We start from the raw sequence: 14,434 nt of genomic DNA, 5'->3' as shown, positions 1-14,434 counted from the left end.
CTACTTCTGAAAATAATGTGTTCAGTCTGTTCTTGACACTGTCATGACCCAAAACAGGAACTAACGAATCTCGGCCACCTTCTAAGAAAAGAAAGCCTGTGTGACACATGGAATCCAGAATATTTACATGTACTGGATCTGAGGATGAACCAAAGCCCCAGTGCATTATTTTTTTCAGGAGGTTTTGTCAAACGAAGCTCTTAAACCTTCAAAATTCCGATGCCGTTTATCTACACACATTCAGAACTGGATTTCTTAAAACAAAAGAAACAGAAACTTTGCCATCAGCAGTGTTCAACTGTGCTTAATTAACTGGTAGCGAAGATTCAAGCCCAGGGGTCTTTAAGTTTGGTACATTATGTAAATACTTTACTTTGTACATATAAATATACTCATACAAATTAGTTTGAAAATGCTTTTGTGAAAAAAGTGGTCTGTTGTAAAAATCCAAACACCAAGGTAGTCCCTACATTGAAAAAGGTTGGGAACCACTGATCTAGAGAAATTAAAATGTGGTAAATCTTGGTAATGACATAAAATTAAGATTATGTGAATAAGCTATTTTGTTATCTTGGTTTTAATATATAAAATGGTGTCAAACTGACCCATCCAATTGTTGAGTAGGCCCTACCCTGCTTTGCAACAAGGGGAGAATAAGGTTGCTGTGTCTGCTAGTCCCTCTCCTGCTCTCCTCCATCCAGGGGATCATCTACTATGTTATGGCCTCCACAAAGCTGGAGGAGTGGCTGTCCAGCGAGAGCATGCAGGAGGGACTGCGCTGCTGCCGGGACCGGGGCTATGTGGACGTGGACCCCACCTTCAACCCCAACATCGACGAGGACTATGACCACAGGCTCGCCGGCATCTCCAGGGAAAGCTTCTGCGGGATTTACCTGGGCTGGATCCAGTACTGTGCCTCCCGCCGTGTGAAGGTAACGTTCAGGCTTGGTTACAGGTCCTGCAGTAAAAATGACAGGATAGGCGTTCTTAGACTGCGTTCACGCTGAGTCCGTTTCAAACAGACTCGGTCTGGTTCGTTCAGTTTGAAACAATGTACCACTGTGCTTGCTGTTCACACTTCTCTGCGAGCAAAGGGACCGGGTTCGTTTGGATGCAAACGAAAGTTTATTTTTTTTGGTTCCTTGTCCTATTTTTTTCAAGGCCAAGTCCCTTTGTGTTCATAATGCAGTTTTCAAGTGCACTCGGTTAGTTTTATATGATGTGTGAACCGAACGTTTACAATGTAGTGCAAGTTATCTTGAAAGGTAGCAGCTATTGATGTATTGCTCTGGTTTTTAATATAGCATGTTTTAGATTCTTACGTATTGCTGTGGAAGAAAGCACAGGGGGAGCACTTCACTAATGTAATTAATGCAGTTGTTGAATAGGAGAATATTGCAGTTTACCGAAATTCTGTACAGCTCTCCTACTGTCGGCATTAACCCTTTCCGGTCCTATGTCGGACCAGGTCCGACATTAAAAAATGTTCCTTTCCGGTCCAATGTCAAACCCTGTCCAACGTCATCAAAACGGCGTCCCTAGATTTTTTTTCTCCTGAAAAAGCAAAGAAAAGCTTTCAATGGCCGAGAGAAGCCGGAAAAAAAAAACTGGAGGCGAATCTGAGCAATATGCGCGGTCCCTTCACCACAGACATAACACGGGCATAAACAAACAAGAGAGCTGCTTCCGCATCCAGCGCTCATAGAAAATCGCGGACATTTGCCAAGCTTTTTGAGATGTTATAGTAAAAAAAAAAAGACTTGGATAGTATTATTGAGGAGTTTGGTGATAAATCGAGTGATCAGGAGATGATATATCAGTATGCACGACTATGGGGCAGGGCTGGAGATGTAGTGTCATGTTGAAATGCAGTGCCTTTTTAAACGCGTTTTGCTGTGAACAAAATTACTTTTAAACAACACGTGTTAAATAAACAGCTTGTGTGTAAATAAATTAGACCTGACATGCCTGACAGGAGCTGAATAAATGGACCGCAAAGGGTTAAACAAAGTAATTTAAGAAAAGTGAGTTTTGTGAGTTTTGTCCAGTTCGGCTTGGATTTTGGTGTCTGACCAAATTTCTGTCAGAGCTTCAGACTGTTTCTGTTTCTTTTTTCAATTGACTGATGCCGTAGCAACTCTGAAGCTGTTAAAATAGCAGTATATAGTAACACAGTAATAGTTTAAAAATTCTAAAAATGTACAAAAAGCCAGATTTAAAAACTAGATCTACTATTACCATTTAAATATATGGTATACACAAAATCAGAATGATTTAAACAAATAATCCATATAATTTTGTTTTGTTTTGAATGACGCTAACACAACCTAATACTCGGACGGTTAACAATTTTACTGTTTCCGACCTGGACAACAAGTTAAGGCTAAAACTGTGACAATCCCAGTTTTCATGGAATGTCTTGTAACCCTAATGTAGTTCCAAAAGACATTTTAATTTTTTTGCTATACTTGTTTCCTCAGAATATTAACTAAACTACATGCAAAGTGTTTACTTAACTTGTATGGTTTGTTTCCTATGTGCAAAAGGACGAGTCCCGCAGTTGTTCATATTGATGTTTAGCAAGTGAACCAAGACCACCTCTTTAGGTGAACTCTGTGTGGTTTGTTTCCAAAGCGGACTTTGTTGTTCAGACTTCACATCAAACGTACTGAACCGTACCGGACCAAACCCCTCTAAACAGGCCCAGTGTGAACACACCCTTAAATGGTGAATAACTGCTAACTTTGGGCCCTTCTCTGGTAGACCAAACAGCTGGTGTGTAACGATACGATAATAACTTCCTAAAAACTAAAGTTTCCTCACTACATTTTTATAAAATGTGAAAACTGTTATGCAGTTCTTAAATTTATCAGTTTGGTCTGAAACAGAAACCTAGGAAAATATCTCGTACCATCAGTTTTAAACCTGCTCCTTTGGAACTAAATTTCTTCTAAAATCTGATGGAATCAGAACTGGACTTTACATGACCAGAAAAAAACATTCGTGTAATGTGTTTTTTTTGTTTTGTTCTACATCTGTTTGGAAAACTTAGATAAAGGTACTTTTGATTGACATCAGGACATGCTGAGAAATGTTGTAGTTGGTGGTGAAATAGCTAAATCTGTGCTGACATACACTATGTAACCCCATTCACAATCTGACTGCTTGTTGCATGCTCTTTCCCAGCCTCTGAACTCGGACAAGGACTCTGCTGTGGTGACTCTGTGCTACGGGCTGTGTGTGCTGGGGAGAAGAGCTCTGGGGACTGCCTCTCACCACATGTCCAGGTAATACTACCTGCCCTTATCCAACAGATGAAGCAAGTTTAAATCTCTGCTTTGTGGTACCACTGGATTATTAATGCACTATAGCACCAGAGGTGATTAGGTGTATGTTTTAATGTAGAAAAATTAAGTCATTTTCAATGCAAGGGGCCCATTGATAACGTGCTGCTAGGAAGTAAGACATCTGATTGTAAGGCCTTTAAGTCTTATCTTGTTTTGTTGGTGTGCTTCTCCGCAGTAATCTCGAGTCATTCCTGTACGGCCTGCACGCTCTCTTCAAGGGAGATTTCCGCATCTCCTCGGTCCGGGACGAGTGGATATTTGCAGACATGGAGCTCCTCAAGAAAGTGGTGGTGCCGGGGATACGCATGTCTCTCAAACTGCACCAGGTAGCTGCACACAGCTGGGGTCATCATTGACAGCTATAGCTAGGGCTGGATTTAACCCAGCACTGCCATGCCCAGTAGACCGGTTAATATTTGTCCTTAGCTTAAATTTAGCTTTGTAGAGCCACTTTCATAAAGTGTCTTGGAATTCCGGTGCTTGAAGAACAATATATACAGCAAGTGTTATTGCTGTGGTGTGGTCCTGACCTCTCCCTCTGGCTCTTGCTCTCCCAGGATCACTTCACCTCCCCGGATGAGTATGAGGAGCCGGCGGTGCTGTTTGAAGCGATCTCGACTCACAAGCAGACCCTGGTAATTGCGCACGAGGGGGACCCAGCCTGGCGCAGCGCGGTGCTCTCCAATGCCCCCTCTCTGCTGGCACTGCGCCACGTCATGGATGAGGGTACCAACGAGTACAAGATTATTATGCTGAACCGCCGCTACCTCAGCTTTCGTGTTATCAAGGTGAGAACCACGCACGCAGGCAGGCAGATAGTCAAAGCAGCATGTCAGGAGAAAAACCAGATGGGGCTGCTGTCTTATAGCAATGATGCACTGGTCTGTACCAGGGGATAAATGTATGGGTCAACTTTAAAAGCAGCTTGTTGTCTGGAGTTTAAAAAATTGTTTTTAAGGAACATTTTAGTTTATAGTCATCATTTTAGTTCTTAATTCCCTTAAAACAAAGTTTATTTTTCTGCTGTAACCCAGTCTTTAAAGATGTGTAAGTAGGAAGGAGAGATGCTTTTTTCTTTGTGTATTAAGGACGGGCTTGTGCTCGCTCTCTCTCTGTCTCTCTCTGTCTAGGTCAATAAGGAGTGCGTGCGCGGGCTGTGGGCCGGGCAGCAGCAGGAGCTGGTTTTCCTGCGGAACCGCAACCCCGAGCGTGGCAGTATCCAGAATGCCAAGCAAGCTTTGCGCAACATGATCAACTCGTCCTGCGACCAGCCCATCGGGTACCCCATCTACGTGTCCCCCCTCACCACCTCCTACTGCAACTCCCACAGCCAGCTGCGGGACATCATGGGTGGGGCGATCAGCATTGGAAACATCCGCAACTTCGTTGTCAACACCTGGCACAGGTACAGAGGGAGGAGTGCGCTAACACTGCTTATACCTCAGAAATGTTACCATGGAGATTTTTTATATTTTCAGTGTGGCAAAATCTAACTGCACCCTTCGTTTTGACCTATGACTTAATATGACTGCCTTTTTGATTACAAAGACCTAACCCTTTGAGTTATTGGCTTCATTCTCTGTAGTCTGCTGTATTCTATGGTTTTCTGGGTTGGATATGATAGTGGGTATCGTACAAGAACAATCGGCCCATTATTTCACAAACAATAAAACCAAACCAAAACCAAGTTTTATGTACAAATGAAAATGCATTGGCAGCATTTTTGCATTCTGTTACCATCCCTTAATTTAATATAGCAACAGAAGTCAAAAGTTATAACTAGACTTACCTGATTTTATTTTTGGCAACTCTCAGTATGTTTCTAATTTAGGCTTCATTTTGACCTAATAATTTAAATAAAACGGCCAAATGAATTTATTGAAAGAAAGTAAATGTTAATTGAGGTCCCAAACTGTTGTGAAACCGGAATAAGCAGTAAACTGGGCGAAGTTGCATAACAAGTGAAAGAAATGCTGTGCGGACCAAATTGATAGTTATCTGAGGGACTGTGCTTATGAAGCACCTGGATTCAAAGGGGCGTGCTAGCCTGCTGCGTGAAGTCGTAGTGCACATATCTGGAAGATGCATTACATTGGATGCTCCTGCGAGCAGGTCAGTTTTGTTTTTATTAAGGTAGCTTAATTTACTGTGCATGTATTGAAATGAGTTCAGTTTATCTGATTACTTTGTTACTGCAGTCATTTGGCATATTGCTGAAATTGTGTAAGGGTCTCGTCCATGGATTTATACTGTATGGGCTGTAATAAAACAGCATCTTAAACAATAACTGTTTTTTTGGAGGTTGGCGACAGGCCTGAGTTCTAGCTAATTTTTTGTGACATAAATCTAGAGTACCTTTTTAATTCAATTTTTTTTTTTTCTCATCTTAATGGAATTAAAAGTGCTGGAAATATCTGTGTTATAAATACATGTAAAATCATTTCTATTTAGAAAATCATGAGCTGCAGTGCTAGAGTGACGTGATTTGCCACTTACAAGCGATAACGAGGGTACCAGGAAAATAAAAAATAAAGTTGAATGTCTCTTAGTACAATTATTATTATTATTATTATTATTATTATTATTATTATTATTATTATTATTGTGTGTCTATAGTATAGTACAATTAGTATGAGCAGTGAACTGTATTCAGCTTTTTTGTCAGTTAAATAAAAATATTTGTGTAACAATGGTATGTCCCACTCTATTAGCTGCACAAATTCAGTTAGGTTTTTCAATTTTAAAGTTTTTTAGATTTTACCAAAAAAGGGCTGAAAGAGTTGATAAAAAAAAAAAAAAAAACTGATCATACCCCACTTGGATCCCTAATATGAACACTTCATGGTAAATGTGTCGGTGAACTTGGCGTAAACCTCTCACCTAATATGTCTGTCATATTGAGGTTATGTGACTTGTCTTAAGGTTTGTTAATAATGGAAACTTTATTCACCATTTCTCCCTATTATTGCTAATGGAATAAATAGTAATTGTATTTGAGAAAAAAATAATTTATAAAAAACTTTTAATAATTGTTTTTTTATGCCTGTTTTGGTAGATTTAGTTGGGTCTGCCTAGAACTTCTTTACACTGCTTTAGAAACATTTAATCTCTGAAAACAGTAGAGTATAATGTCTCACATCTTGCTTGGCTCTCCCGAGCAGGTTGCGGAAAGGCTGTGGAGCCGGGTGCAACAGTGGCGGGAACATCGAAGAGTCTGACGCTGGAGGAGGGGTCTCGTGTGGTAGCGGCAATGGGGTGGGGGTAGAGTCACAGCAGAGTGGCATCTCACAGGGAGGGGCAGCTGGACTGGCACCCCCTGTCTCCTACCAGCCCCACGCCATGGGTGAGCACAGCTCTGAACACAGACTGCAGCTCAGCGATGTGTTTCAAAATACCTGTGAAATATAGATAATTTTAAAAAGTTATCTCTTTCTGCACAAAGTAACTTTACAGAATTCAATGGTGTCTTTTTAATACTCACAAGTAAATACAAATAAAGGCATATTGCTATATAGAGTAGTTTACTGGTCTGCAGTTTTTGAGTGGAGTTCTTTTTCCTATACCACTAGAGCACTTTGCTGTGTTGAGTGGAGATATCTTTTCCTATACCTACACCTTTTTTGAGTAAAAATACAGTGTAAAAATGAACGAGTGCTTGGCTCCCTTTGCTTCTATGTATGACCCCCTTCCCACTCCGCCTCTCCTCCTGCACAGGCACCAGTCACAGCTCCCAGTCAGTGCAGTCAGGCCTGGTGCGTCACTCCCCAGCCCGGGCCTCGGTAGCCAGCCAGTCCTCGTACCGCTACAGCAGCAGCCGTCACTCCTCCCTGCGCACCTCTGCCTCGGGACTAGAGCCATGTCGTCGCTCATCCACCAGCCAGCTCTCCCTACGCACCCTGCCCACCTCCCTCCAGCTGCGTCTGTCCGTCGCCACCGCCAGCAGCGACCCGGCCGGGCCCTCCGCCAGCCTGTCCAGCCACAGCATCCCCCCTTGCAAGAGGCATGCGCTGGCAGGGCTGCTGGGGAGCGAGGGGCTGGGCGGTCCAGAAACACACCGCAGAGATGACATCGCCTACAGGGTGCAGGTGAGCCTAAGCCAGGGACAAGATTAAAGTCATCTTGATGTTACTTTAACTGTATTCAAGTACAGTGGTTTACACTCTGAAATCGGAGGGCCTGTGTGGCTTTTCAATGTCAAAACCATTTAATGTTCTGATCACAGGCCTGGGGAGCTATTGCAGTCAACTGTTGTGTAAGGGAGTTTCTAGACAGTTTGTTCAAACCACTATTCATGAGTAGCCAGGTCTCATTGGCATTATATTATACCTTGTGCTAAAGTTACAATAACATGAGTTGCCTCAAAGCTTGGTGCCACTCAAATCCTTGCTTCATAATTACATTTTATTCTCCACACCCAGTCATGGCATCATTATGTGAGTGTACATGTTGGCCGTATTGGGTTTGCAGAACATGAGGTTGAAACCAGGCAAAGAAAATCAGGCTTAACATTTACACAACGTCCTAATGTAGAAAAGGACTGGCAGTTCATAGGGGTAAACCTGTTTTTTTAGGTACTTGATATTAAATAACATACACGCAATCGTATAATACAAATATATTCTCAAATGTATAACTTAACAAATAATATAACTCTAAACCCACACTCCATACCCATGCCTTCAGTGATAATTATTACATAACAGGAATAGTATTATAAGAAATGTTACAACATTGTTTTTGAAGTCACTGTAGTAAGTGGACAGTAATATATATATCATATATTAATTTATAAATGGGCCCAACATTTTAAAGAAGCAATTACATTTTCTTTTAACTGTCTGGTGGATCCTCCAGCTGTAATACAAATAGCATTAGATGTTTCCAGTCTGTGAAAGATGGACATTTCTCTCCTTTCCATTATTTAAGGATTCCCTTTTTTTTTTTAGAATCAAAAAACAATAGCAAAGGCAGTAGTAACTAAAATGCAAAATTAGGTAGGACTGGGTGCCTTTACTTTGTAAATCTCAGAAATGTGTTCATGAAATTGAGCTGGTCTTGTTGGCTGTAACACTGGAGGGTTGTGAGTCAACTTGCTATAAGCCCTCCTCAATGTGTGCTTTGCTGCAGGTCATTGACCCGAGCCAGGTGCTGGAGACTATTAACCTGTCGAAGCGCAAGGAGTTGCAGTGGCCGGACGAGGTGGTGAGGCTGAGAGCTGGGAGGAGCTACTGGAGGGAGTGGAGCCCTCAGGAGGGCATGGAGGGACACGTGAGTCTGCAGACAATCAGCCCTGGATTAAGGGAGAGCTCACAACCAGATCATACGAAATAAAATCAAGTAGAGCTGGGACAAACATGGGCTTTTCAATTATGAATATTCTTTGATTATAAATTAGATGGGAAAGAAAAGTGTTTTTCACATATTACAGTAATGTCTTTCAGGTAGTCATTTATAAATTGTTTTATGATAGAATTGTTGCCATCAGGTAAATTTCAAGCAGTGTTTGTTCAAATATGTGCCCCAGAACTAAAATCAAGACTGTCCTAGGGTGATATTTGCCAAGATTAAAGCATGAAAAACTGACACATAGCAAAAATCTGATCTAGAATTAAGATTTCAAAAGTTCTGGCCAAACTGGCTAATAAAAATGACATTTCTCTGAGTGGAAAATATAAACTACTAGAAAAAATCCCCAATCTGCAACAATTTATTTCAAAATGTTAACCCGGTTGTCTCAGTTGTCTGCTCCTATATAAGTATTGTGGAAATAACTAGAAAGAACATTTATGCTTCTGACTGTCTGTCATCGCTTATATTTTTCAAACACTTTTAATTATTAGCTTATTGTTTGCAGTCCCCAAGCTAAAGCAGTGCTGCTGGGAGGCAGGATGAGTTGCACAGCTTGGACAGTGCCTGTTTGCGTCCAGGCTGTGCAAATAGACCACACTTTGCTGGGTCACATTGGCTCTCTCGCTCCTGAGGTAGGGGATGGGAAATGGGCAACTCTCATCGCACAACAGCAAACCCTACTGGCCAAACACAGAGCACATTCAGAGTGGATAAAAAGCAAGGTTGATCTTTGGGATCGGTAGCCCCCCCACCTCTGCTCGGGGTTGCTCGACGTAAAAGCGATTCTGGCTTTAGGCTTTTGAGAATGGCGGATGCTCACGCGCCCTCAAAACCTCTGTGCTCTGTGTGGACTTGCTGTGGCGAGGAGAAAAAACATAATTGCAAATTGGAGTTAAATAAATAAAAATAATAATTGCACGATAGCCAATACAGACAGACAAACAGACACGGAACAAAACAAAAGTATCGTGCTGGGGTCTAACCAGCGCGTGTAGCATATTTTCTCATATATTAAACTCTTTACCTCCTGACTCGTGTTGAGCGCACCAACTTCGTATCACCCTTGATCACCCTATTTATACACCTGTGGCTGGAGCCTTGATTAATTGTTTAATCACTTATTCAATTCACAGCTCCAGCCACATTCCCCCATGATTTTGCAGGGAGGATTTTATCTTCCTCCCCATCACCCACTATTACACACACAATCACACATCCCCATGCTCACATACCAACATAGCTTTAAATTCACCCATCTTACATAACCCACACTATATACACAATAAACCAAAATACACCCAGGGGCGGGGGTGACCCCTTGACATACATAATTTACTGAAGCACTGCAATTGCTATAGGGTATAGAATGGGCTACCTAGTCATGGTTGAGGCAGACATCCTTTGACAACACAACTTGACAAAGTTTTGGGATCAGTCGGCTACCAGGAACCAGACAAGCTTAGATAGACCAAATGGCCTCCTCTCGCTCATACAGTTTGTTATATTATGTTCTTAAGTGACAACCAGAAGATTCCAATAGAAAAGGTGATAATTTATAATGGTAAAAAGGCTAGTAAGAGTTACTAGATTGTAAAGCATTGGTTAGCGCTCCTTTTACGGGATAAAGTGAGTTAGAGCAGGGCTGTTCAAAGACTGTCTCGTTGAGCTCTGCAATATGTCTCTTTTGAAATATCCCGGTTTGTACGGATAATCTGTCGGTAGAAGCAAATACAGGTAAATACGTCATGTTGATTTTGAATTTAGAGAGTCATACTGTAAATTAGCAACGGACCCTTATACAGTAAAATACATATTTCATGTCGACTTTACTTAACCAAAATAATGAATTACCAAACTGCATATCACTAACGGGAAAATAGTTTTGTTTATTAAAAAGCCGACTAAATCGTAGCAACTATACTCGGACCCCGCTTCAGTTGTTTTCTGCTCATTACAGGTTGCATGTCTAAGAACTCCCTGGGGGTCAGTATGGTTCTTGAAGCCACAGTTGTTGCTCTGATGTGGTTCACCACACTGAAGGGTTTTCTAATTGCGAATGGTCTCTCTCTGTCTGTCTCTCTATAGGTGATTCACCGCTGGGTGCCTTGCTGTAGAGATCCAGGGAGCCGGTCCCACATTGATAAAATCATCCTGCTGGTGCAGATCGAAGACAAGCTAGTACCCATCATTGAGACCGGGGTCATGGAGCTGGGGGCCGAAGTATGAGTTGCCCCAGAGACACGGGGGAACAAAAGGACCAGAACACTCACACAGCCCTCCGGGACGGAGTCGATCTGCAGTGGGATGATGAGGACACGGCAGCATGCTCTCTAGCCCCTTTACAAGATTGTAGGAGAGCATTGCAGGGGGAGGTGGAGTTCTTCCTCTATATAACACAATATGCTGCATGAGGTTACACTCCTGTTAACACACATTCATTATAAGTTGAATATTTCTATGCATCTCATAACCGTGTGACAGTCAGACAACTTTATTACAGTCCAGTCAAGAAAAACACACATACAAGAAAACGACTTGCCAAAAAAGAGAAGATTGTCATGGTTTCATATGATGCACATTTAAGCTGTTTGTTTATGCCAAGACCGTATAGCATTGGCTAGGTGTAGTTAAACAGGAGATTTATTTTTCTGTTTGTCATGGATATATACTTTTTTGCTCTTTGTCATTCCTGTTTAATTTTAGAGTTGCAAAACGTGTTTAAAGAAACCTGCTCTCTCTCTCTCGCTCTCGCTCTCTCTCTCTCTCTCTCTCTCTCTCTCTCTCTCTCTCTCTCTCTCTCTCTCTCTCTATATATATATATATATATATATATATATATATATATATATATATATATATATATATATATATATATATATATAGTATATATATATATATAAGTGGTTTTTACAGCAGTGCACTACAGTTCTGAGTAATCCTCAGACAAAGATTATTTATTGTTGAAGTGAATTTGCCATTATTTTACAGATGCCTTCGGAATGAAAAACATGCAATCAGCATGCCATTCTGCCATCTATAGTACTATCTCCTTTTGTGTTATTTATCGCTCTGTGTTTTAGGATTTTCTTTAACTTGAAAAACTATGTTTCGTTCCCACTATATACACATATATATGTGTGTGTGTATGTTATTGTAAAAAAGGAAGAGAGTTTTTTTTTTTTTTTTTTTTTTTATTTATTACTGTGAACATGGGTTATTTACATTTAGTTATCTTCTGATTGCTTTTTTTTTTTGCATTGGGGAGCGGACGGACGACAAAGGTTTATTATTATTATTATTATTATTATTATTATTATTATTATAATAATATGCAGGACCATAAGGTAACTTCGTGAACTGAAATGCTGTTGGGTTGTTTCCAACAGAGCTTATTTAACTTAATTTTATATATTAAAAAGAAAGAAAAGAAAATAAAGTCAAACATTTTGATTTCCTGTCCAGCTTTTGGTGTTATGCTAGGAACTGTGTATGATTTATTGTTGATCTAGATTAATCTATTATTCCTGTAGATTAGACAAGTTTAGAAGGCTACAGTAGTTAGTCTTGTTTGTTTTCAAGGTTTATTTTTCAGGGGCTCAGTATACTGTAATACATAACGTGTTTGACTGGGGTTCTTCATTGAAACACTATGAAGCCTGTTTAGCCACTTTTAGTTTGAGTCGTTTCTGATGAGCTGAGCTGACAACACGGTGTGATTGAGTGGGGCAGGGATACTGATATCCCAGCTTCATAGGAAAGCATCAGGTTTGATTGGAGATCTCCACCCCAGCTGCATTTGTTCAGCTGCTGATCAGAAGCAAAGAATGCATTAAACATTATCATTAAATAGCAAATGTCACCATAATAGACCCCCCTTTGGCAAATGTGTTGCTGAAATTATCAGAACTAAAAACAAATGAAAACCAACATGTACTCGAACCTATTCACCCTCCAAATACACACACAAGACTCGGAGACCTTAGAAGAGGAATGGAATAAGAACAAGACAACAAGCGCTATCATCAGTCAAAATCCAGAACTGGGCGTTGCATTCACTGCAGGAAATCATCTCGCAAAATCACACACATCATTTTAAGAAAAACCTCTTGATGTGTGAGTCTTGTAAGTGGTTTGAGGCAAGGTATACATCCCCTTTCCAGATACATTTGAAGTCAGACACATTCAAATGGCACGAACCAGATGGTAACCAGTCTGAATTATTTGACATTCTGTCAATGCTGCAACCTCATAAATACAAAGTAATACACAGTTTTAAAAATGAAGTCAGGCTTCTTTGCATGTTCAGAGCAGGGCAGTGGTGTTAGTGTTATGAGCCCTTTGTGGGAATGAAACGCAGAGTCTGTCTAATTGTGCATTCTGCCATATAAAAATCTTTCCTGCCACCCAGCATCTTGGCGTGGTGTCCCAAGATTAGGGCAGCACACAAGAAGCCCCACAAGGTATCCTCTCCTGTTCTCTTCCCAACGGTGCAGGCAGTGTTCAGCATGGAATCCAATAACAGAAATATACATGTCGCAAGAGGATGCATATCCTCAATTGGAAATACATCATCACGATTGGGCAACAAAACGTGGCCGTGACCAAATCTGTGAAACTGGTCTTTGCTACATGTACTGAAGGCTGTAGTCAAGCACAGACAGCAGGTGGGTGCACAACATTTATACAGTTAATGTTTAAAAAATGTGATAAATGCATGTTTTCAGAAATCTTTTTCTGTGGAGTGTGGCTTAACAGAAGCATCTGTAATTGATAGTCCACCAGATGGCAATGTCTCTCCATGGATGAGGGAGGAGTCTGTGCAGGCAAACAGGTTGTGCTTTTTATAGCATCTGCTCATCATCATGGAGCGTTAACAACACATCAGAAATAACTGCTATATGTATCATGTTTATAGCAATGGGGATATAAACTAAGACACTGTCTTGAGTCTTCAGTTTCAGAATCAGGACTGGCTGTGAAATTCCTTTATAACTGTTCTTTGAAAATGGCCATACTGTAGGTACATAAAATGGATACACAGTAAAGACATTGATTTTGCATATTAATATGCTAAATAAAGTAGATGTAGTACTAGTTTTAAAATCAATTGTCTAACCTCTCCAAGATGCTGCAACTGATGGAGGAAATAAAGAAGAGAGGGGTGGGGACACTGATCATGTTAATAAGAGGTAAGAAAATGGATTGTAAGCTTGGTTGGCACTCCTTTAAGATTCATTCTTTAGGGATGCCCAAAGGCCATTAGAAGTTCAATAAAGCAGCATAGAATTCCTCCTTTCATTTCTCGTGAGAACTTTTCTTCTCAGCACTTCAGAATAAGCTGCTTGAGCACCAGGGAAACCTGCAAAGAAATCAGATTACATGATTATAAAACACTGGTGTGGAGTTATAAAGGCTCACACACACACAACTCTGCAAGGAGACTCACCAGCTCAAATATGCCACGCCAGTCATCTGCCTGGAGGTCCACAAAGCATATCAATACCTGCTTGTGGGATTAAGGAACACTTTGTACCCCTGCAATGTACAAATACCCTTTTTTGTATCTGCTTATTACCCCATGAACTGGGTTTTTAATTCTCATTTAATACTGTTTTTTGCACTCATTGAATTTTTGGCTTGTTAAATAAAGTACCCTGCATATTTTACCAGTCTTCTAGCAAGCATGAGCAGTTTCTGTAATGAGGCCAGTATAGCAGTCATCTCTAGGGGTCTGCACC

At 40.8% G+C, this 14,434-nt stretch overlaps 1 protein-coding gene across 4 annotated transcripts in view; it reads left to right on the top strand.

The window, feature by feature from the left end:
• The window catches only part of LOC121324019 (pecanex-like protein 1), a 57,765-nt gene extending 46,277 nt beyond the window's left edge, over positions 1–11,488 (top strand). For all 4 annotated transcript variants that reach the window (XM_041265401.1, XM_041265403.1, XM_041265402.1 and 1 more), the window contains 9 exons: positions 702–932; positions 3,187–3,287; positions 3,523–3,673; positions 3,905–4,135; positions 4,478–4,752; positions 6,509–6,690; positions 7,062–7,432; positions 8,475–8,615; positions 10,782–11,488. In XM_041265401.1, the coding sequence (XP_041121335.1) occupies positions 702–932; positions 3,187–3,287; positions 3,523–3,673; positions 3,905–4,135; positions 4,478–4,752; positions 6,509–6,690; positions 7,062–7,432; positions 8,475–8,615; positions 10,782–10,922 (1,824 nt within the window). In that variant the 3' untranslated portion in view covers positions 10,923–11,488. The remainder of the gene's footprint in view (positions 1–701; positions 933–3,186; positions 3,288–3,522; positions 3,674–3,904; positions 4,136–4,477; positions 4,753–6,508; positions 6,691–7,061; positions 7,433–8,474; positions 8,616–10,781) is intronic.
• The last annotated feature ends 2,946 nt before the right edge of the window (positions 11,489–14,434 follow it).

Source organism: Polyodon spathula, chromosome 12 (genome assembly GCF_017654505.1).
Source record: "Polyodon spathula isolate WHYD16114869_AA chromosome 12, ASM1765450v1, whole genome shotgun sequence".
Lineage (NCBI taxonomy): Eukaryota > Metazoa > Chordata > Actinopteri > Acipenseriformes > Polyodontidae > Polyodon > Polyodon spathula.
Note: the sequence above shows the minus strand (reverse complement) of the source record. Positions and strands in the feature narration are given on the sequence as shown.